The sequence below is a fragment of the Thalia democratica genome, chromosome 1 (assembly GCF_965202585.1).
Source record: "Thalia democratica chromosome 1, ktThaDemo2.hap1.1, whole genome shotgun sequence".
NCBI classification, from domain to species: domain Eukaryota; kingdom Metazoa; phylum Chordata; class Thaliacea; order Salpida; family Salpidae; genus Thalia; species Thalia democratica.
In genome coordinates, this window is record NC_139165.1 from 77,466,442 (window position 1) to 77,490,891 (window position 24,450).

General features: G+C 26.8%; 2 protein-coding genes across 2 annotated transcripts; one reads left to right on the forward strand and one right to left on the reverse strand.

The window, feature by feature from the left end:
• Positions 1 to 169: 169 nt before the first annotated feature.
• On the reverse strand, positions 170 to 1,969 carry LOC145832877 (transmembrane protein 170B-like). Its single transcript, XM_082940105.1, has one exon. The coding sequence runs from the start codon at positions 1,954 to 1,956 to the stop codon at positions 1,609 to 1,611; it is 348 nt and encodes a 115-aa protein (XP_082796231.1). The 5' UTR covers positions 1,957 to 1,969; the 3' UTR covers positions 170 to 1,608.
• Positions 1,970 to 8,103: 6,134 nt separating this feature from the next.
• Positions 8,104 to 18,473, forward strand: LOC145830645 (uncharacterized). Its single transcript, XM_082938281.1, has 17 exons — positions 8,104 to 8,216; positions 8,403 to 8,527; positions 8,947 to 9,066; positions 9,492 to 9,683; positions 9,840 to 10,146; positions 10,565 to 10,825; positions 11,207 to 11,436; positions 11,669 to 11,885; positions 12,123 to 12,366; positions 13,205 to 13,356; positions 13,648 to 13,871; positions 14,218 to 14,371; positions 14,479 to 14,644; positions 14,821 to 15,006; positions 15,272 to 15,433; positions 17,357 to 17,581; positions 17,675 to 18,473. The coding sequence occupies exons 1-17, from the start codon at positions 8,110 to 8,112 to the stop codon at positions 17,843 to 17,845; spliced, it is 3,243 nt and encodes a 1,080-aa protein (XP_082794407.1). The 5' UTR covers positions 8,104 to 8,109; the 3' UTR covers positions 17,846 to 18,473.
• The last annotated feature ends 5,977 nt before the right edge of the window (positions 18,474 to 24,450 follow it).

Sequence of the window (24,450 nt, forward strand, 5' to 3'; positions counted from 1 at the left end):
ATAAATAAAACTTTTAAATTATTAAAAATGAAAACTTTTTTTATCATGTATCAAGCATTTTTATTGAAGTTTTTTATTATAAAAATTTTAAACAAGTTAAGAAACATAACAATAGAGTCACTATAAAACATTTAAAAACACTAATGTTACATTTTATGATTGTGTTCTTTATAAAAAAACAGAACAATAGACAATATTTTTCCAATTAGAATTGATCACATAAGAAATTTCTTAAACAATACTTATGCTTTATCAAAATTGTGATTACATTTTGGCCACTATTTCAGATAATTTAGTTTAAAAAATTTTCATGCAAATTAACAATTTCTAAAACTTGAATCTACTAAAGTGAATTCCCACACAAGTGTCAGTTTTTTGTTTTCTATTTTAATATTTTCTATTTCCCTAAGAAACTTTTTATTATTGCTTATGTTAGCAAAAATATAGTGGAATCTTTTATGTAATAGTTTGTTTTCTATACCATGGTTTACCCCTTAGTATTTTGTGTGGACTGTTATTTGAGTTTTAATTTAGGGTAATAAGTAATTATACATCAGGATTATTAGTGTATAAGTACGTAAAGAATTGCTTTTGAATAAATTTTTGCTTTTATAAATTTTCTGGTTTTGAATGTAGAAGTTCAACCTTTTGAGTGTATGTACCACCAAAAGCTGTTCATTTAAAAAAAATTACTTTTATAATTGTTTATTTTTTATAATTATTGATTAACCTTATGAGGGGGAAAGTGGAAGTACACATTATTAATTTTCTCAATCTTGAATAACATGCATTTACTGTTCAGAAGAGTAAGGACTGTGATCATATTCAGATTTCAACCCAATAAAACTTTTTTTTACTAAAATGTAAGTATGGCAATGTTTAAACTTCTTATTTAAACTTTACCTTAATATTTGTTTTCAACATAACCTGGTTTTAACAGTTTTATTTAATAAGTTTTGTTTTAACAATTTTATTTTAAGTGTATGAAATAAAAGTGATATAGTTTTATTATTTGAATATATTCAAAATTCAGGCATGAATATTTTGAGTTTTTTAATAATTTTAAATTTATTTACTAAGTTTACATTTTAATCTAACAACAGTAATGGTGTGGTCAATAAAAGGTGAACAGTTGAAATGACATGTTCAAAGTAAATGTCATCAATCAGAATTTAGTTATGTTTAAACATATAAAAACCCAAAATTAAAATATATACATTAATCTGATAAATGTGCAAGATTCTGCTTTATCATAACAAAAAATTATTTTTTTGCTGCAAAATTTTAGTTAATTTTTTTTTTAATGTGAGAATTTAGTGTTTGATAAAATAAAATTTAACTAAATAAAAAATTTAAATTAAAAAAGATCAAATATATATGAGTTCAACCATTTGTTCTACAAATAATTTTTTAGAAAACAAAAATCCACTCTAGAACTGAACATTATCACAATATGCTATGCTAATAACTTAAAACTATAACTAAATTTGTTTAAACTTAAATAAAAAAACAAAAACTTTAAATATTTACAAATATTTTTTTTGTCATCTTCAATACTTTGTACTACAAGTGAAGTTTTCAGAAAGCACAAATGGTCTTTAAGCACGATCATAACGTAGCAGGGAATCTTGTCAATGAAACAAACAGTCCGCCCATGGTCTGTCCCACACCAAGCATCAGGGCCACCCACCAACTCATTGTCCATCCGACTGACACAAACACCCCAGAAAAAGCTGCACTGGTGACAGCTGCTGAGGTGACACTGCTGCCAATACCAATGATCAGTATCAACAGAAAGTACCATCTGCCAACTATGTGCTGCTTCCAAGAGTAAAATGAATACCCTGCAGCTGTGAGTTGCACAAACATAATGGAAACTAACGCCCACAGGAAGACAGTGGTCATCATTTCGTTGAAGTTTTCAAGTTGCTTGTTGTGGGTGAGTGAAGGTAGCATTTTTATAATAATTTTCAAATATCTAAACACAATTTTTTAAACCCTTTATTTGTAGTATTTTTCAATAAAAAATTATAACAAAAATAAGTCACTACATTTATAGAATATTAACTTTGTAGATAATTGTATGAAACTATTTTGCTTAAATTATGAATTGTATGAATTTAATTGAGATATTACAAAGAAATGTTATTTTGGATGTAAAATATAATATACCATTATAGCAAATACGATAGTATGGTTGAGTGAGTAAAGTAAACCTTCAGTATTATCAACCAGTTTATATTTAACTTTTTTGCTGAGGAAGAATTTGAAAGTGCTACAAAGAATACAATGAGTATAAAACAAAACATTCGTCGATTTTTTGAAGTATATTAGTTTATATACATAGTATTGTCATAAAGAAAATGTTTGTGGATTTAGTTAGAGCATAGTTGCCATACTTCAATGAGAAAATCGCCACACGATTACTCGAGCATGACAAATGAAATTAAAACTTATATTAAGGTGTAACAAGTCTTCTGAACCAAAACTCTTTAATTCTGAAATAATAAAATTTCGCTTTATAGTTTTTTTCAAAACTGAAAAAAAAAATTATTAGCTACAAAGAATTGAAAAGATATTACGTTTTAAAAAAAAAGAAATAAGATAAGTAATGTTATCATAAAATAAAAAATAGGACTAACTAAATTGGGAACGGTCAAATATGTTCGAAGACATTTTTGCACGAAGGGAAAATTTTGCATGAAGAGACATTTTTGCACGAGAGTAAAAAAATATATAAAATATTAAGAATAAAAACAATACAAATATAAGTTAATACAAAAAAAAAACAACTAAAGATGGTTAGGGGTAACAGTGATAATAAAAACTGAAAAAAATTAAAATATATATTAAGTAATTAAAAAATAAATGAAAGAGGGTAAGGGCTGAAGGTAACAGCGATAGACAAAAAAAAATTTCTAACAAAAAAGAATAACAAATTACAAAAATAAATTACAAAAAACCAAAAATACCGATCCAGGGTAAGAGTTAGGGGAAAAGTGGTAGTAAAAAATAATAATAATTGATAAAGAGTAATGAAAACAGAATAGTTGAAAAAATCTTAACCCGTGCAAAAGTGTATTCGTGCATATTTGACCCTTCGTGCATGTTAGACTCCTACCCAACTAATTTACTTATAGAAAGAAGTAGAACTATTTTTCGAACTTAACTAAAATTTCCCAACTTTATATTTGTTTTTATTTTCTTTATGTATGATAAAAAATAAATTTTGTTTTTAACGAAACATAATATTAATCATGCTTTCCAAGATAAACGTTTATATTTCCTTCTCGATCTATTTTCTAACTTATTTTCTATAGCAAAGCTAATATAAAGGAAGCAATTGTTAAATCTACCTCATTGAATTCTACTTTTTTGACCGTGTTTTGTCATTAAAGACTAGTCGTCTGTTGATCAAGTTTTTACTATCTTTAGTATTTAGAATTACTAAACTAACATCTTACTTAAATTTTGTCAGCCATTGATACTAATCCATTTAGTTAAAAAAAAGTTGTATGATAAACTTTGATAATGTAAAAGCGTAAAGTTATAATAATGATACATGGAGTTGAAAATATAAATATGGTGTTCTTCTTATAAGTTTAAAGAATTAATGTCTGTAAGTTTCTGCCATACAAAACAGCTGTTGCGTAGTTGCTGAATTTTACAAACTTAAATTTGGTTGATTTTTTTAAATTTATCAAAGATACTGTGTTTGAAATTTAATTTTATAATATTATATTTGTTAAAATTACATAATAACATGTTTTATAACTTTACTTCACAAAAACGTAATTTTAATACGTTTCTAAACCAAGTATTTTAAATAGGTAACATTCTTTAGTACTTTTAGGTTTTACAACTAAAAATATTTCAAGCTATTCAATATAAAAATAACTTATGTTACTCTTATGAAACATAGTTTGCACCTTATTTATAAACATTTGATAAGTTTTTATGTCCGAAAATTTCTGATGATACCAAAATCAAAATGAAACAATAAATACAAATTAATAGTATAAAACCCATTTTAAGTGATTAAGTTTGTTTTATTTTAAACAAAGTTTTTTTTTGATATTTAACTCTCTAAAATTTTACCAAATTTTAGTCAATATGAGAGGTTTAATTTCTGAATTTTTAAACTTTTTGTGTAAATTCTATAGCGCTTTTATATTAAAGATTAATATTAAACATTTTTTTGCTAAAAACTAACTTAAAATTTAGTCACAGTCTTTATCGTAATATGAAAACACTATTTAAGTTGTTACTTAGTAAACAGTTTTTTTTTATTTTAACGGTTTTTTGATTTATTTTGAACAAAACAATGTTTTTGCTTTAAAATCCTGTGTACTTACTACTTAAAAAAAAAGCTAGTTTGCATTTATTTAAATCAGTGTTCGGCACGCTTCTTCGAATCCGTGGACCCTAATTCACAATATTAAAATTCTATGCACCCTTATTTACATTCTTTAGCGCCGCTAGTGTTTAAGAATATGTAAACACTTTTAATCGTTTTTTTTTACCAGTAATTCGGTAACACCCAGTTAATTTTTACATGCTAATTTTAAATTTACCAGTTTACCCTATCTATTTCAATATACTTTTAATGTCGATGATCGAATTTTTACAACAATATTTTACTTGTATCACTCAGGTCTAAAATACTAACTAGATTAATTTGGTACATTGCCACTACCCCAAATAACAATCAGTAGTCTTGGTACTTTTTATTTAATGGTAAATTTAAATATTTAGTTAAGTTAACTTAATAATTTATATTAAGCGATTAATATCTGTGTTCAATAAAAGTATTGCCACGTCCAAATAATCAAATCTATAAGAATCTATGAGATTTGCTCAGTTCAGTTTTTCTTTGGGTAGCTAAGGGTTGAAGAATTTTTACATAATGTAACAGAATAGAACTAGGGGAGTACAAAAATGGTCGTTTTATTAACAACAAAAGGGTCAATTAGATATCAAGGTTGAATATGTCTTTAATGTAGAAAGGTTTTAAGAAACTTTAATTTAGTTCTGCGCGAGAAAAAAAAATCATGTATCCCAAAATAAGTTTCATGCACCCCAAAATTCTCGTGTACCCTAAAAGAAATTTCATGTACACTAGTGTGCACCAGTGTGCACCGTGCCGACAACTGATCTAAATTACCTTATTTTATGATATTTTAAATAAGTTTATAAAAAAAACGCGAAAATATTAATCGAAAACTTAATATTGGCTTAATATTCAAACTTGTTATTATACCTTACTTAAAACGTATCTACAATTCTACAATACATTTAGTTAGATACAGTTTAAACGATCAGTGCATAAGTTATGCTCATTACCTTATTTACTCATTTAATTTAAAATAGATTCTATAAAGCAAAGTTACCAGAAATAAAAAAATTGAATACTCAATATTTAAATAACTTTTATTCACTTTAAATGTCTTGCTCAAGTAATTACGGGCAATAAGGTTAATGCAGCAATGGCAACTGTTCTGTTATCAACTTGTTATATACGACTCAATACTCAATCAATGCTCATAAACAATTTCGAACAGATACTTAAAAGTCTTAATAAACTTACTTTAAGTATTTCTATAAAACAAACACATGTTTAAAAACCTTTAAAAAGTTTAAACTTAGTTTTTTAACTTACTTTTAAAAGTCATATACCTTTTAGTTTATAAAACCGTGTTTTACTTGTATTTGCATTTACCAATTAGAATGAATTCTTTTGATGTGTGTTGTTTTTAAATTTAATCAAGTAAAGTATCTTCATTATACAAAACAATGTAGTATTTTAATACAAAAGAAACTATAACCCGTTTATAGGTTTGAGTTAAAGAGTTCAGGAAAAGAACATAAGAACGAGACTTGTAATAACAAATTTTTTTCTTATAACGTATAATATAAGTAAAAATTCTGAAATGACGAAAAATGGAGTAGCAAGCTGTTGATATTGGATGTATAGATGCACTTTGGAATTATATTTTGTTGAAATTTATAAACACTTGTGTACTACTTACCAATAACAAGTAAACTACAAAATGATTTTAAGAAAACAAGCTATATTAAGTTATGTTAAAAACTTAAAACGATTATAAGTTCCTTGTATTTTGATTTTACTTAGTTCCGCTATATGTTTCTCATAATTTTCTTTTAGTTTTTATTTATATTCACGTCCAGTACACACTTATTGAAGCCTGAAAACACGTTTTTTTACCTTTGTTCCTGTGCATTCAAGCTCAATTTTACCTAAGTTTGTTTTCTTTTATAGACTTTTGAAAGTTGTTGCTTAAAGAACAATTTAAAATTTTGTATGTTTTTTAATTTTAGCAAACACAGTTACAAAAAATTTTAAAACTTTAGTTCTGTTGAAGATACAAAAGTTTTGTAGAGATGTAAATGCTAAGAGTAGGCTCAGAAAAATGTATTTCTAAATTATTACTAAGTAGTTGTTAAAAATATACCGCTATTCTTCTGTATATAATCTAAAACAAGTCATATATGCACAAGTTCCACTATACTTTATACAAAAATAGTCCATTAACTTTTATTACTACTCAGCCCAAATATTGAGTTTAAGAATGTCTAAAAAGCCTTTTGAAACTTTAAGAAAAAATTAATCAAAAAGGTTAAGCTTACAACGAACGAAACCGTTTTTTTTTTTAAATCATATCTAATAAAACTTATTTGTCCTATTAAATCTTGTACTTCAAAAGAGTTGTTTTAGTGCTTGTTAAAAAAATCATGTTTTTACACCAAGTAACACCCTTTTTAGGAAAATATTACAAAGTATTCTAAGTTTTTTTTTATTGTTTTGTTAAACATTGAAAATATTTTTACTATATTTATTCTGAAACGATCTGTGTTTAAATAGTAACGCACTTATTTTATTTTATTTTATAAAACATAAAAACTAGAAAAACAGACATTGTTCAAAGTAAAAAAAAACTATAAAGGTTTTTCGTTGTACAAGATTGAACGTATATCAGATTATGCGGTAGATAAATATAATTTCAAAATAATGCAAACAAAAGTTTTATATGCGAAACAAACATTGAAGTCTGCTGGTAAACCTAATACAAACAAAAATATATCTAAAAAATAACGATGATGAATTGTTCAAAATCTTATTCCCTACAAAAACTTAAATTCATGCTTAAAGTATTGTTCAAAGCAAAGTTAGAATAGTTATTACCTTAAAATTTACTTTATTTTTTAGTACCTTATTTTTGTAAATAAGTGTCTACTTTGTTGAAACTTTTATTGCAATTATTTTATAACTTATTAGTATCACGTTTTCCTCAGTTAATGTCACGATTACTTTACAAAAATATAATTTTCTAATTTTTTTTTTCCTTCCTTATGTATTGAAATTTTTTATTTTTCTAGTTCTAAAAACTACAATTGAAAAGTTTTTTGAACATTGTTTTTGTACAACAACCATTTTCAATAAATTTAAAAATTAGAGTACTACTTAGCTTTTCAAAAGTATTTAAAACATTTATTACTACACATGAATGAAATGTTTAAAAGCACTATAACAAAATTCAGCATACAAAATTTATCTAGCATAAACCGCATTTTTCGTTCGAGAACTTGTAGAAATAAATAAGAAAAAAGCAAACTATTTGTGTTCACAAAAAAGTTTTGAAAGTTTGGAGAAAGAAATTTTGACACAAGCTTGTAGCGAGCAAACAATTTAGATTACATTTAAATTAAATTTATATTTGCTTTACGCTTCGTTTAGTTCCATGTTTATCAAGACTAATTTTATGTTTTTATGTATTTAATTTTAGGAAAATAAAGCTATTTGGTTTTTATTTACGTTTATAATTTTAGGCGTTATCAAAAATAATGTTGTAAAGTTAGATTGGTTTGAGTTAGAATACTTCTTTTTTAAGCTTAAAATGTTGTTAAAATTTGTATTGGTTAAGACAGTCAAGTTTTGTTTATTTTTATGTTGAGCTTAAGGTAATTGATTTGATAAAAACTAAAAAAGTTAGAAGTAAAACAATTGAATCAAAATTTAAACCGTAGTTAAAAAGTGATAGTTAAAATTTATGTGTATTTTTAATTTATACATTTTATAGCCATACAAAAATGAATAAAGTTTCAATTTGGATTTTTTTGATATGTTTTTTGGGTTCATGGAACGTGAAAAATTTAAGCTATTCAGTAAAACAAGTTGACAAGATTATAAATTGCAGGTGTGTGTCTTAGTTTAGATTCTGTATAAAAATTTGTAAGAGCTATTTTAAAATATTAAGTAGATAACATCCTCGAAAGTTAAAAATGAACGGAAAATAATACTTTATAGGATAAAAGTATCTTTGTATCAACTTAAACTAAACAGTCGTAATATGCTGACAGTTTTTTTATTTTTCTATTTTCAGGTCCATAGAAGTGTTTGAGCAAGTTAATGAAACACATTTACTAAGTAGATACATCTCTTCCAAAGAAGCTCCTGTTTTAACAAATATTAATATCTTGTCAAACATTACAAAAGTATTACTAACTGGTGGGTTTAAAAAATAATATTTATAAACAATTAAAAGCAGATATTGTAGAAACATTGCTTTTTAGTTATTATATATATTTAATAAATTTCTTTAAATATTTATTTTGGTTTCAATAGTTAATTAATAGATTTTGTTACATATACTTAGAACGTATTTTATGCATTTCTTTATAAAAATTTTTTTTTGTCTAAATTCTTTGATTTTTATTTAAATAAAATAGGAAAATTACTGCAAAGTAATTTAACTTAAGTTTTATAAAATAATCTTATTTTAAACTTAAAACATTTTTTCTTTATTGAGTTAAGTCTTTGACAAAGAACTTAGCTACTGCTTATGTATTTTACTACATATATTTATAATTTTAAAGCAGAATACATTTAGTCTAATTAAACAAATTATACAGTACTTTTCTGCACAGACAACTATGATCAAAAAAACAGCGACAACTTTCTCTTTCTGAATAACTTTCCCAAGTTAAAAGAATTAAAACTGGACAAATACAAAGAATTAAACAGTTTTAACTGGTCACATGTACCAGGTATGTTTCTAACGAGTTTGTTACTAAAGTTTCTAGTACTAAATTTTCTAGGGTAGAGTATGTTTTTAATTAAAAAAAATATACATTATACATTGAAAAAGAACAAATTACACAGCTTCAACTTTTTAAAGTTTTACATTAGTAGAAACTTTTTTGTAGAATATGGTTTCCTAAAGATTAAATGCTTTTATATTCGACTTTGCCTTACAATTATAGATTATCTGAAGTTTAACAACTAATCGAAAAATACATTTGTTTGATACACTGAAGTTCTTTTATTAAAATCAAGTTTAAGCGCATCGGCATAAATTAAACACATATTTATTTTTTTAGAAAAAAACTGTATTAATTGTAAATTTTAAATAACAAAGAAATTGAATTGCTTTTCAACATAGTTCAAACCAAAGAGTAAAACTTTAAATCAGAAAAAGTGGAAATCTTAAACATCAGAAACAACGGACCAGCTTTGCTTTTATCAGACGAAAGTTGCGAAGGTTGGAGCAAATTGAACGTGAGAATGTTGTGGATTCAGCAGCATGTAATGAACGAATTTCCAAAATGTTTGCCGCAAAACTTGAAGACGCTCGTTTTGAAGCCTTACAATTATTTCGAGCCAGGTTGGTTTGGTACAACTTTTTTCGTTACTGACAAAATTATAAAGCTTTTATAATAGATAAATTAAACACTTAAAAATGCATTTGATTTTTTTTCTATTAACTGAAAAATAATTCGATAAATTCTTATTAGATTTATAGTTTTGTTAAATATTTCAGAGAACTCTCTCCCGAACAAAACGTTTACAAACTTCAACGAGACTTACGACTGGCCGACGACGTTCAAATTTCTCTACGTCGACAACTTCGGCTTTCGACGGTTTCCCGCCAATTTTTTTCAAAAAGCGCGCGCAAGCTTCACCAGGCTGTGGCTGAAAGACTGCAGGAACGGTCTCGAGCCGCAGTTTGAAATCTACCCCGACACCTTGCAGGGTTTGAAGGTGGAGAACTGCAGCTTTTCTTCCAGAGTGGAAACCGGCAGGTTCAAGGGCTTGAGACTGCTGCTGCTGAAGTTGAATGAGATAGAGTGAGTTTGCTTTTTAAAAATGCAGTAACACATTTCTTTCTCAGCCTACGAAAAAGTTTGTTGTTTAAACTGCAGTTGAATAAAATTTAAACCACGTATAAATGGATAATAGTTCTTAAAAAATTGTTGTAAGCAACACGTCATCAATCAGTTATTAAATAAACTTCTGAAACTCTAAAAAAAAATCAAACTGACGAAACCTTTGAACAATGATTACAAAAATTTCAAGTTTTATCATACTACAACAAAAAAGTACAATGGCAATTTGACATAATAAACGTAATCAAGTATAACAATATCAATAGAGAGCTCACCCAGGATCATTCGAACTAAGTAAAGTACACTACTTACATTTTGACGTGGACAAAGTAGCTAGTTGACATGATGAAGTAATTAAGCACATGAATATCATTTACAGGCACGTGCCACACGATGTGCCAGAGAGCTTGCAGAGGCTCGACCTGGAGTACAACCGGATCAGGCTGGTCCACCGCGAGCTGGCGCACCTGACCAACCTGACCAACCTCAACCTGGCCCACAACAGGCTGGCGCTGTGGCCGGACCACCTTCCCGCAAACTTGGAAAACTTGGACCTGGGCCACAACGAAATCGAGTTTATACCGGGCGGGGCGTTGGAGAGGTTCAAGGTTTTGAGAGAGTTCAACATAAGAGATAACAGGTTTGTTTGAACTAACTTGAGAAGTTTCGAATAAGAAATATCTTTCAGTACTATTAAGCTTTAAACTGTGCAGTTAAACTCTTTTTTTTTTAATAAGTCACACAAAATATTGTAATAATTGTCTTTGTGCTTTTTCTTTACCAAAATTTCTTATACAAAATTTTTCTGTAAATAAACTGAAGATCAATGTAACTTTTTAAAACAAGTTAAACTATAGCTAAAACATAACTATTTCTCACTTCAGTATGTTTTCAGACCATTTATCATTATTGCTATTTCAATTTAGTATATATCACCATCTAAAACATATTAAAATTAGTCCATTATTTTTTACGACACAGAGATTATAAGTACAAAAATTAACACAATCAACAAACACAGGTTGCTAAACTTTCCCGATGCCATTCCGAAATCACTGGTGACCATGAACTTGGACAGAAACCAGATAGAAAACGTGGACTCGATGTACGAGAACGCCGAAAACCTGATACTTCTCTACATTAACTTGAACCCGCTAAGCTGTGACGTAAACTTGTTCAACTTCATTGTAGATATGCTCGATAAGAAAGTCGAGGTCCTTATGAACGGCTTCTGCAGACCCTTTCTGACGGGTGATTGTTTATTTTATAAATTATCCTTTTTAAAACAAGCTTAAATAGCATACTGGTTATTTTCCAATGATAGACGAAATTCGCGAAGGAAGCAATATCGCCTACTACTATCGCCCTAGTTTAGAATAAAATTTAGTTAGCTCAAAGTTTTATGCATAACCACTTATAAACGATACTAAATAATTTAAAAAAAATTGCAAACATTTTTTTTTAACTGTTTAATGAACAACAGAGCTTGCAAAGGGACAGATAAAGCAAAGGTACGAAGACCTGTTGAGATTTGAGAGGGAAAAGAATTGCGATTACAACTTATTGGACGTCGAATGCAAGGGAATTTCGGAATTGCCGGCGTTACCCGTTCATTTTTCGCTGAAGCAAGTCTACATAAAGGAAGGAGACATTGCCCAAGTGCCTGACAACTACTACATAAGTCAGCGACAGATAAGGAAGTAAGTTAGGCAGTTGTAATAAAAACAAGCTGAGTTTTTCTTTTTTTTAATATTTGATGCGTTATTTATAGTTTGGTCAACGTACAGTTATCAGTGCGTAACTTTGTTCTTAGTAGTATTTTCGATTCTAAGTAGTGCAAGAAGAAAATAAAATAAAATTGTCTGTAGACCTTTCAAAAAAATAGGTTTTAAAAAAGTTTTTCAACAAGTTTTATGTTGTTGTCACAATTTAAACAGGTTTAAAATTACAAACAACAAGTTGAAGCGAATTCCCTACGGTCTTCCCTACCAGCACATAGAGCTGATAAACCTTCTTGGTAACAAAGTTACGACGCTGACCAAGAGAAACATGTTTGACCTGGTGAAAATGGAAAAGCTGACTTTCTTGAACTTGAAAAACAACCGTATAGTTTTCGTCGATCCGTATTTTTTTCATAGGATGGAAAGTTTAAAGTACTTGATTTTACCAGGAAACAAAATGGTAAGAGTTAATTATGACTTCTGATTTTTATTTTTTAAAGATTAGTTGATGAAAGCAAAGATTAGCTTAAGATTATAACATACTTGTTGACTATTTACATAAAAAAAAAATTGTGATATAATTCTATTTATAAAAATAATATATACTTGTTCTAATTGCAAATTGTTTTGCATAATTAGCAAGTTCTATGACTAAACTAAACACTGTTTATAAGTATAGCTGTCAAGTTTGCACGAGCGTACACAATTGTACGAGGGGACAAAATTTCGCGAATGCACAAAACTGCACGAAGACACTTTTGCACGAGCAGACAATTTGACAATTTTGCACGGAGACATTTTTGCACGGATTTAATTTCTTTAAATTATTATTTTTTTTTTTTAATTTTAACTTTTTTTTTTAATTTGTTTTTTTATTTTTTACTATCACTGTTACCCCTAAATATATTTTTTTTTTTATTACCTTATTTTTATTTTTACTATCGCTGTTACCCCTAACCCTTACCCTTGGTCAATAAATTTTTTTCTTTTTGTTTTTTATTAATTTATCTTTTTTTTTATACTTTTTTGTTTTAATTATTTTAATATATTTTCTGTTTTTTTTACTCTCGTGCAAAATTGACCCTTGTTGTAAAACTGTCTTCGTGCATTTTTTTCCCTCGTACAATTTTGTGCACTCGTGCAAACTTATCTTCATGCAATTTTGTGCACTCGTGCAATTTTCTCTTCGTGCATTTTTGACCCGTTCCCGTTTATAAACCATTTATGTATACAAACATTTACAAGCAACTTTGATCAACTCTATCAACAAAATAAACCTATCAAACAACTTTGTTCAGGACTGCAGCTGTTCGAATTATTTTTTTGTATCCTGGTTCAACAAAAAGTTCATTCACGATCCGTTGTCAGTTCTCACCGAAAATCCTGTTTGCGAGTCTCCTGAAAGAAACGTCGGGAGGAGGATCAGCACGTTGGGAGAAGGTTTTTTCAGGTTTGCTGTTTGCTATAAAGAAACAATAAAAATATGCTTTAAGTTATGTTAAAACTTTATCACAGCCATACTTGTTTTATCAACGATATTTTTTTACTGTAATTTTCAGTTTTCTAAAAATAGTTATATAAATACTGTAACTCGATTGATATCATCTACATAAATTGTTATAAGAACTTACAGTTGTTTGGATGTTAAAAACAAAATAAAGATACATTTTTGCTAACAAAATACTTTACTTACTAGTTTTCAAGTTGTCTTTGACTAGATACTAACTTCAGTTGTCTTCAGATACGAATGTTTTACCATGTGTGACGTCACTTTCGATTCGCTCGTGTGCAGCCGAGTGGAATACTCCTGGTTCCCGTACAACATAACGACCGTCGTCAGGGAGATAACCCCCGCACTGGCCAGGACCCTGGACAGCAAGAAGTTGGAAATAACCAACTCCGGCTGGGGATCTGCAGACGTCAAACTTCTGGGGCAGTTGCGTTTGTCGCACGTCAATTTTTCAGGTTTGCTATTAAAATTTGCTTTAACTGCGTTGAGTGAAGTCTTATAACTAGTTTTTGTATCTGAAATTTCTAAATTTTACTTGTTGTATGTTTACTGACTGTTCTAAGGTTTTATTTTAATTTGTTAGACTATTTTAAATTCAAAATAGTTAATAGTAAGAATTGACGTTGCTTAACTACCACATAACTACATAATTATGTGATATAGATTTCTTTTATTTTTTACAGCAGTTTGAAAATAAGTGAATTTTTAAAACAATTACCAAAATGTTGTAAAGTAAGTATTTATTAATAATAAGTTTTAACTTTGACAATTTCAATGAAAAGTTATCTGTAAATTTTACAGGAAACAACCTTACTGAGTTTCCGATAAACTTAATCAGCAAACACACCGAAACAGTCGACTTGTCCAACAACCAAATAGAAGCGTTGCCGAAAGCTGAATTACTAAAGGAATTTACACAGCTGAATACTATAAACTTAAACAACAATTTAATAAAGTACGTTTTGTATATACAAAATACGTAACATAAGTAGTTGCTGAATTTTAAGTTAATCAATAAATACTGTAGGTTGATAATAAATTCATATATAAAAATTTGTTTAGGTTGTTTGGACCTGCTGAAGTAGCTGTTTTCAGCATGGTGCAAACAGTTTCACTCGAAGGCAATCCCCTTTCTTGCGATTGCGACCAGCAGTCCATGATGATTTGGATTGAAGCGAACAGGAACAAACTTGATAATGAGAACAGAAAGTTCGGCTACGGATTAGAGGTTAAAATATTATGCAGTGGAGATTTAAAGCATGATTAATTACTATTCACTAATTTAAAAATTGTTCAGCTATATCGCATAACAAACAGTATGTGAATCCAAAATAAATTAATATTTAAAATGTAGTTTATTATTTTTTTCCTAAAAAACTAACGCTTTATATTATTTATTGACAGACAATGAAATGCAGCACGCCTGAAAAGTTGAAAGGAAGCTTGCTACTAACACGAGCCAGTGGCAGATTCAGTGAAAACTGCCCGCTTCCCTACAAGAGCTCGACCTCCCTACTGCTCATAATCGCTGCTTCAGTGGTGTTTGCGGTGCTTGTAGTTTCAGTGCTGCTCAATGTTTACATCACTAAAGTGAGCTGCAATTTTGTATGAAAAGCCAGTTTTTGTTAATGCCAACAGTGTTTGTTGTGGATGATTTTATTACTATGTTCAGTTAAAACTTTGATTTAAGTTTTTGGTTTTTTCTTTACTTTTCTGTTTTATAATGAAAAGAAACCATACTAATGAGCAGAATAAAACAAATCTATATTCCGACTATGATTTATATAAAAAAGATAAACTTTTATTTGATAGTTTTAGGTTTGCATTTAACTTTTTAACTAAATTTTACCTTTAGCAACGTAAAAAGAAGAACTTTTCAAACATCGCAAAAGCGTTCAAAAGCCTCGTGGAAAAGGAAGAAGTGGAAACTTTGATAGGAAGTGAGGGCAAGTACAAATACGACGCTTTCATTTCGTACGCCAATCAGGACAAGAAATTCGTGTATGCTTTTGTTGAAGTGAGTCAAAAATGTAGATAAAAATAAGTCTTATCAATTTAAGTAGGTTTTTAGGACTATTCGTGTTTACAATAGCAAAAAACATAAAAACAAGCATTCTATTGACATTTAGTTGTTGATTTAATTACATTTAAGTTTAACAGAACAGATATGCTTGCAATTGTATCTTAAATATCAAACTTTTTAAAACATTGTTCTAATTACATTATTTAAACTTTTTAAACAACTGACTTAGCTAAGAAACGACGAGCGCGATTTAAATTTATAAAAAGCTGTATAACAAAAAAATTATGGGATTAATTTTAAACAGAACAAAATATAGAATATGTATGTTTTTTTGTAAGTAATTTTTTTAGGTCAACAATTGTTAGTTTAATATTTACAACAAAACTTGTTTTTTTAGTAAAATGATATTTTTTAAGGTTTTACGCCTCAACAATTAGGTTTGTCGAAGCTGTTACGCTAAAAATAAAACTGCTTTTATAAAACCATAATATAAAATTAAGAGTGTGGTATAAAGTTATAAAATTCCAAGCTTTGAGCGTTTGACAAACCACGAAACTGATAAAAAGTAAATATTGGTTTAAAGTCATTGTGCAAACGAAACTAATTTTAGCTTCAGGAAATAATCATTACTAAACATTTTCAAAGGCAGCTTGTTGTGGAAATAAATCTTGGGTAAAATTTTTCTTCGAGTCGTTTATTATTTTGAATTTAGTACTAAGAAAGCATAAAACAATTAAAAAATCTAAAGTTCACTATAGTACATATAAAATGAGTAAATCCCAAAAACTAAGTAAATAATAAATGAGTAAACTTGTATAAAACTTAAAACAACTAAAAAGTTTATTTTTTCGAAGCTGTTGTTATTTAGAAAAAGTTTAAAAGGTTTTCAAAAAAAATATCAAAGTTACAGATTAAGTTTTTTTTTTAAACCAAACTTTAATTTTCTTATGATATGCTTGTGTTAACATAAATTTATGACTGATATATAAAAAAATATGTATTAAGTTTAAACTAATTTTAGCTTCAGGAAATAATCATTACTAAACATTTTCAAAGGCAGCTTGTTGTGGAAATAAATCTTGTGTAAAATTTTCCTTCGAGTCGTTTATTATTTTGAATTTAGTACTAAGAAAGCATAAAATAATTGAAAAATCTAAAGTTCATTATAGTATGAAATAATTAAATCCCAAAAACTTAGTAAATAATAAATTGGCAATCTTGTAAAATTTTTAAAACATCTAAATATATTTTTCAAAGGTGTTGTTGTTTAACAAAAACTTAAAAAAAATTCAAAAAATTTATCTAAGTTACAAACTAAGTTTTTTAAATCTAACTTTAATTTTGTTATGTTATGCTTTTTGTTAACATAAAATACTATTTTATGACTGCTATATAAAAAACTTTAAATTAACTTTAAATTTTCATTCACAATTAAAATAAAATTTAAAATAAGACTAAAGTTTAAATTCTTATTTGTTCATCATTAAAAAAATTAAGCATACAAGAAAATACAAATAAAATTTAATTACTATTTTTTTTAAATGTAAAATTACTATTCTTACAGCTAAAAAATGTTTTAGTATGTTACAAGGCAAGAAATGCTAAAAAACCATATCTAAGTCAAAACAAAACCGTTTTTACAAACATTAGGCTAAATAACATATTAATTAAATGAAAAAAAAAGAGTTAAAGTTTTAAGCAATTATCATTCTTTATATCACAGATATTATAAGCTTTCATTTTTGCAAGTATAGAATATTGAAATATTATTTTAAAAAGAAGTTTAAACTATTACTGTCTGCAAATAACTTCTAAAATAGTCAATAAATTTAAAGTTTACCACATTTAAAATTACAAACTACGTATATTAAAACTTATTGACCTTCTTATGAAAATTTTGAAAATTTTTACAAACAGGAAATGGAATCCGTAAGAAGAAGGAAGATTTGTTTTCACGAGCGGGACTTCCCGGCGGGCGAGAACATAACGACCAACATAATAAACAGCATCCGGGACTCATCGGTGGTCGTACTGGTCATTTCCACCGACTTCGAAGCCTCCCCCTGGTGCAGGTACGAGGTGCAGGTTGCCCTGACAACCATGCACAAAAGAGGGAAGCCCCTCGTTCCCATTCTCCTCAACGTTGGTTGAAATGTTTTATTTTGTTTCATGTTTATCAATCGTTTACTAAAAATTGTGTTATTAGAAGACTTACTCGAACTTTTTATTTCACAGAACGTCGAAAACTCGAAAAATTTCAACGGAAACGTCGAGACAATTTTGAAGGACATCACAACAGTCAGTTGCCAGAAAGAAATCGTACCTGACAGCACGGATGACTCCGAAGACAAACAGTGGCAGAGCTTTTGCGACAAAATTGAAGACCTTCTGCCAAAACGTGATTAATTTGGAAATAAAAATGAGTGGACTTGAAGTTGAAGATAATAAAATTGCGGAAGAATTAAACAACTTACACATGTCAACATTTACTTTTTTTTTATAAATTAAATGTTTTATTAAAAATTAGCCAATGCCATATTAATTTGTTTTGATACGTTAAAAATTTCATGAAATGCAAACATTAAATATATTTCAAACTTATGTTAAACACTGCCTTTACACTTTATTTTTAAATCATTTAAAATACATGTACACTTCTTTAAACTACTAGCTTTTATGCATCAATATTGCTGTTATTTTTCATTGTAGTTTAACTCATCATTTTAATTATTAATCAAATGCAGCTTTAAATTAAATCGGACTTATGCTGTTACATACTTTCTTTTTCTAATGCACATCATCTGTTGTTTTTCAAGATAAAAAGAATATTCTAAACATTAAGAAAATCTAAAAAAACTCAAAAGTTGCTTGAATTTAAAAAATACAAGTAAACAGTTCGTAGTTAGCGATTGTTTTAATTAAAGTGTTTTTAAAGTTTTGTTGCATGTTTTACTACAGTTTAAGTGATATCATAAGTTATACATCTCTTTAAAGTAAATACTGTTCATTGTAGCCAACAATTAATGTTCTGTTTTATCAGTATAAATTACAGTTTTTCTATAATACAACCTATAAAATACATCAAAGCTTTTTTCCCAAAAATAACTAGTTAAGTTTTTGAATAATGTTTTTTTTTTAATATATTGCTATACTAATTCTTTTATAGTTAGTACTTAAACTACTGTTAATAAATTAAAAGGTTTTTACAATATAAAACTAATAGTACTCTAACTAATCTCACTAATTTATTTTTTATTAAAGACTTAGTAAGCGTCTTAAGTTATTGGGTTTAAAAAGTAACAAAACTGTTAACATTCAAACTTAGGATTCATAGAAACAGCTACACAACTACTGAAAGAACAAAATAAGTTCAAATAGTTTTCTCAAATTTCATCATTCTTTAAAAAAAATTAAAAAAAAACTTTCAAGAACTTAACTTGATTTTGACTTTTGTATAAAAATTGCTATATATTAATTACTTTCTAACAAACATGCTAATTTTAAATTATTTAGAAAAACTTTCATATAGCATTTAGTATCTTATAAATCTTTTATCTGATATTTAGAAGAATAAAAAAGAATCTTTACTCATAACTATTGTTATTACATTTTATTTAAAATTACTCATTTTTTAATCATTACATTAGGCCTATAGATTATAGAAGCTTATAAAGCAGATTTATGTTATAAAATTAACAACTATTGTTTTATTATGTTTAGTTTTAACATATATTTGAAGTTAGTAGCTTTTGAAGATTTTGTTTTTAAATATAACATAACGAAGTTATTTTTTTTTACAATTAATTAATTTTAATTCATGTCTTTTTAAAAAAACTAGTAGTATCTAAAAAATACCTTTAATTTGGTGTTATGGTTTATATTTAAACGTAAAATGGAAAATTACTATATCATTAAAGTAATTTTACTAGAACATTTTATCCATATTTTTCGATTTTTATTCCTTTTTTGCTTATAACAGCTATTAAACATTTACGTTTAAAATAAAAGCTAGAATAATTTTCTATTTTATAGTAAAAGTTTACTTGATTTTTATTATAAGGTTTAAGGTATGAAACCCTAAGCTTTTTTTTTAAGTTTTAAAAAGTTTTGTGAATCAAAAAATATAAAAACAAGTTATTACATAAATATTTTTAAGCAAAATATTTTGCTGTATAAATAACGTTTTGTTTTACAGATCTAACTTTGTTTATATGCTATGAGTTTAAACTTTTATTTTAAGATTTATTAAGGGCATAATTTGTAAAAGGTTATTGTTACTTTTTTAAACCGTTTTACATCCTTAAACCAAATCAGTGATCATTTTATAGACAGAACAGGTTTTAATTACACTACAAACTTCGCCAAACATAAAATTTAGAGTAATAGTATGCTTAAACCATGTTACATATCTTTTTAGAAAAGTTTTTTCAAAAAGTCATGTTCGTAACGAACCTGACTTGAAAATGACCAGCTTAAATTACGCCGGGTGCTGCACCTCACTAAATAAATATATCTTTCTTGGTTGAACTTATTGTATTACAGACTTTGTCATAAATAAATATATCTTTCTTGGTTGAATTTATTGTATTACAGACTTTGTCATAAATAAATATATCTTTCTTGGTTGAATTTATTCACAAACTAATTACAAGAATGATAAAGTCTTTAATACAAAACGTAGTTAAAATTAGGTAAATACTTATACACTCACTAAGTTCGCTCATGACCATGATATCTGAACCTGAAGTGCTGGGTACCATCGACGTAGAAATGACAACGACCGGATCCGACATCATGATCAGGTCTGAAGTGTTTCCATTAACAAAAATGACCATCACTAGCGTACAGGGACTCTTCTTTGCAGACCAGAGGTTCGTAGGATTGGTTTCTAAAAACAAAACACCAGGAAACTTCACCTTCTCTTTGTTCTTCATGACCGACTTTGACTCCTTGTTTAACTACATCGAACATCAGTGCTCTTTGGTGCCGCAAAAACGTTTTGGGGAGTTTCGCAGGAACGAATCTTTGGAATTTTACGGCAGCAGCGAACTGAGAGCGTATTTGGAAAATTATGCTCGTTGGAATGAATAACTTGATATTGATTACGGCAGTGTTTGAAGATTTTTTTTCTAGTTTTTAGATAGCTTTTGGTCAACTTCTCTAGCTGCCTGGCTAGATGTAAAAAATTAAGTCTTTTGGTTTGTAGATGTAAACTTTCGCGAAATATTTTTGTATACTTTTACTAAAAACAACTTTTTGTTTGTTTTTTAACTTTTCAACTACGAAAAAAAGTATAAGAATAACACAAAGCTTGCTAGCAAGTGAATCAAAACCATATTTAATACTTTAGCTTACTTGCTGACTGCTGTTCGTGCCGAAATCTGTCCCCTGACCAAAATTTACCATAGGATTAAGGGGGTAAGCTAGTCCTGTATATTTTAAAATGAAATGTGTTTTTTCTGTTGGTTTGACGAATAGCAAAACTGAATTGCTAACAAAAACGGTACCATAGTGAAAATTTAGTTTTTTTCGAACATAAATAGCATTTAAACACTTTATACCTCGATTATCATGTCTGATAAACTTATTAAACACAGTTTTACTAATTGTAAAGTAAAAAAAGCTCAATTGAAATCATGTACTAAATGTTTTTGACATAAAGTTTTAACTTCGAAAAAAGGTTGAAATTTTAATTGTTGGAATACAAAACAATCATTTAATAAACCAGTGTTAAAATTTGTGTTAATAAAACGGTTCCTCAATTTAAAACGTTATAAAACATAATATTTAAATAATATTTAAGTTTCACTGTATTTTTTTTTGATCCGCTTAATGTATATTAGTAAAAGTATTGCGTAAGGGTACTTATTAACTTACTACTAAGCACTATTTGTGACAAATATGTAAATAAGCTTGAAATGTTTATTCTTTTTTTTGATTGTGTACAATTATTTCTATTGTTAAATTGTATACTTTCTGAATAGTTTTAAAAAATAGTGTATTTTTATAAATAGAATGTTTGTGCATAATCTATTCAAAACTTAATATTTACTGTGCTGTTTTTTTTTGTATAATATACTAAATACACAAAGCTAAAAACTTGAAAAACAGTTATCTTGTGATTTAAATCATTAACTTACCTTGTACTTATTTAAATACTTTCTGATTTGGATTTTCAACTGACAAAATACGTTTTAGTTCGTTAATATTTTTCAACTATTTTGAATTTTAAACCTTTAAAGACTTTTTCACAGAATATCATAAAAACAACTGTACAGTATCTTTTAAATTAAGTACAGTAACCTCTCGCTTATTTACGTACATTGTGTCCACAGAAAAAATGCGTATAGATATGAGAGATCGTAAAGATACGAGAGGTACCAAATATACTAACTATAATGGTTGTTTTTGATATTGCTTCTAGTTAAGAGCAGACTTAAGACTTATCCACTTTTAGCATTTGTTTACTTTATCTATAAATATGAAAACAAAAGAGAATACTATACATATATTAAAAAAAAGGATTTTAACTTATACAAAATAAAAATACTTGAAGAAATTTTTACTAATTTTAATAATAAGTAGATTTTATCTATATCTTTATTTATATGTGACTTATTTGAAACTTAGCATTTATATTCTACTGATTGAAATTTGTTTCTACAGAATTTTACAAAAACATGCATTTGGTGCTTTAATGAATTTCTTCTTTTGAACAAAATTGAATAACATATAAAAAAAGTTTCGAATAAAAAATGTTTATATTACTACAACTTTTTTAATTTGATCTTTGCCCACATAAGGACAAATTTGTCTTGCATTTCTGATATACTGAGGTATAACTAAATGTTTATTAATTAGTCAAGGAACATAAGTTTACAAAGTCTAAAGATATAGAGAGGTGAGTTAGCATTTAAAAACATTTTTTAAGTCAAAAATATAAAACAAACCTAACTTGTGCAATATTAAAAAAAATTAAGATTTTAATTTTTTGAATTTTTTATAATTATAAAATGCGTAACTAAACGAGAGTGCGTAACGTCACGAGTGCGTAAAAATCCGAGAGGTTACTGTACATAACAATTATATGCATTATTTCTTAACAATTTAAACAACTAATCTAGTGAAAATCAAAAATATTTTTCTAGTTAAATTCATAAATTCTTTTAAGTATTTAATATTAGGTATCACTATTCTTTTTCATTCTATTTTTTAGAAAAAAATAATTCAACTTTTACAACTATTACCGCTAAAACAGAAATACATATATTAAACTCACTTTGGTTTAAGAAAATTTGAACTTTTGTGTAATTTAAAACATATTTATACTCTAGTACTCAAATACATTACTAAGTTACTGTAACAGTTTGAAACAATTAGGAAAATTGTTTAGCATAAAAAACTTGTACTAAGTTAAAACCAAAAATTAAGATTGAAATAAAAACTAACTATAAAAATTTATAAAAGTTAAGTAGAAAAAACACTAAAACAAAATAAAATGATAATGTGTTTCTTAAATTATACAATTTTTTTGTGCACAAAATAACTAATAAAATAATAATAGGATACAATCGCTTTAGCTTAAAGTGAATTATATCTTAATACAAACATTAATTATATAAAAATGAAAATTAAACATACGTTTTATACAAAACAAGGACGTTTAAACATATAAAGATTAGTTTTAAAATTTAATATTTTTAGCATAACGATTCAATACAAGCAGCTTTAAGAAAATTACCTTTTTACACAACTTACAAGATTAAACGTAACTAAACTTTACAATTAGAAGCATAGAGAATATTAAAGCAATTGAAAACTGTAAGTTTAAAAACATCGCACTAAAATTATTATAGATATTTATAATAATGTTACTTTAGCAGTTATTGATTTCTTCAGTAGTTTCGATTAAAGATATTATTTTAATATTAAAATTGTTAATATTTAAGAATATTTTTTAGAAATAAAAATACTAAATCTATAAGCTCTGTTAGATCTATAAAATTAGCTAAAGCTTAACTAAAAAAAGTTTTAAAACTCATCAAGAATTTAAAGTTCTTTTGCTTGAGTTCACGTTAGTTTAAAAGGTTGTAGCAAAAAATAGTTTATCTATAATTTGAAATAAAAATAAAACTTAAACTTCAAATGTCATGATTTAAGTTGAATCTAAAGTAAGCTTTACCTGTAACGTATTTATATAAATAAGTATTTTAACAAAAAAAAGTTTATAACCAACTGTATATTATGAGTTCAGTTTTTATTGATACACAACGAAGTTAATGAAAAAACATAAAACGCATTGGAATTTTTTACCATTGTCTACCGATACTCTTTACGTTATAAACCTCGTAGAAAAAGTAATAAATTGTTTACATAATTTAAAAAGTCATTATTAAAATTTGTTTCTTCAGGATTTTTATTAGGAAATAGTTCGATTTGATATATATATTTTATATAAAAATATTTTAATAAAATTTCGATCAAAACATAAAAAACCCAAGAAAATATAGACTACTTTATATTTTATAGATGTAGACTGTTTTATCAAGACGTTAAAATTTATTCTGTACTGTTCTACTCTGCTTGATTTTAGTATTTTTGATTTATCGAAATTATAATTGAACTAGTGTTTTATTTTAAAGTATTATTTATTTAAAAACATTTTTTGATTGTATATAGACTTATTAACTCAAATGTTTTACTAAAATATTAAAAACTCGTGAAAAGTACTTTAAAAGCAACTATATAAAGTACTCTAACCAATTTTAGCGTTTTAGTTCAAATATCGTTTATTGTTAACATAGTGCATAGAAGGTTTAGTTCATCTGTTTTCTGAAATACTTAAGTTTTCTTTTCTTTTGAAACTATTTTTGAACTGTAGAGTAAATCATACTTTTTTATTTTTTTTATGTTGTTACTTTATCAAAACCTCAAATATTATCATTTAATGTTATTATTATTTTATTATTAATATTACATAGGTATATCTTAATTTATAGTTCTTTGTAGAA

Excerpts from the sequence above, each read along its gene's own strand:
- LOC145832877 (XM_082940105.1), bottom strand. The coding sequence starts at position 1,956 with ATGCTACCTTCACTCACCCACAACAAGCAACTTGAAAACTTCAACGAA.
- LOC145830645 (XM_082938281.1), top strand. The coding sequence starts at position 8,110 with ATGAATAAAGTTTCAATTTGGATTTTTTTGATATGTTTTTTGGGTTCA. Across the intron at positions 10,826-11,206 it reads TTCAACATAAGAGATAACAG|GTTGCTAAACTTTCCCGATG; the intron begins GTTTGTTTGAAC and ends CAACAAACACAG. Across the intron at positions 17,582-17,674 it reads TCGTTCCCATTCTCCTCAAC|AACGTCGAAAACTCGAAAAA; the intron begins GTTGGTTGAAAT and ends TTTATTTCACAG.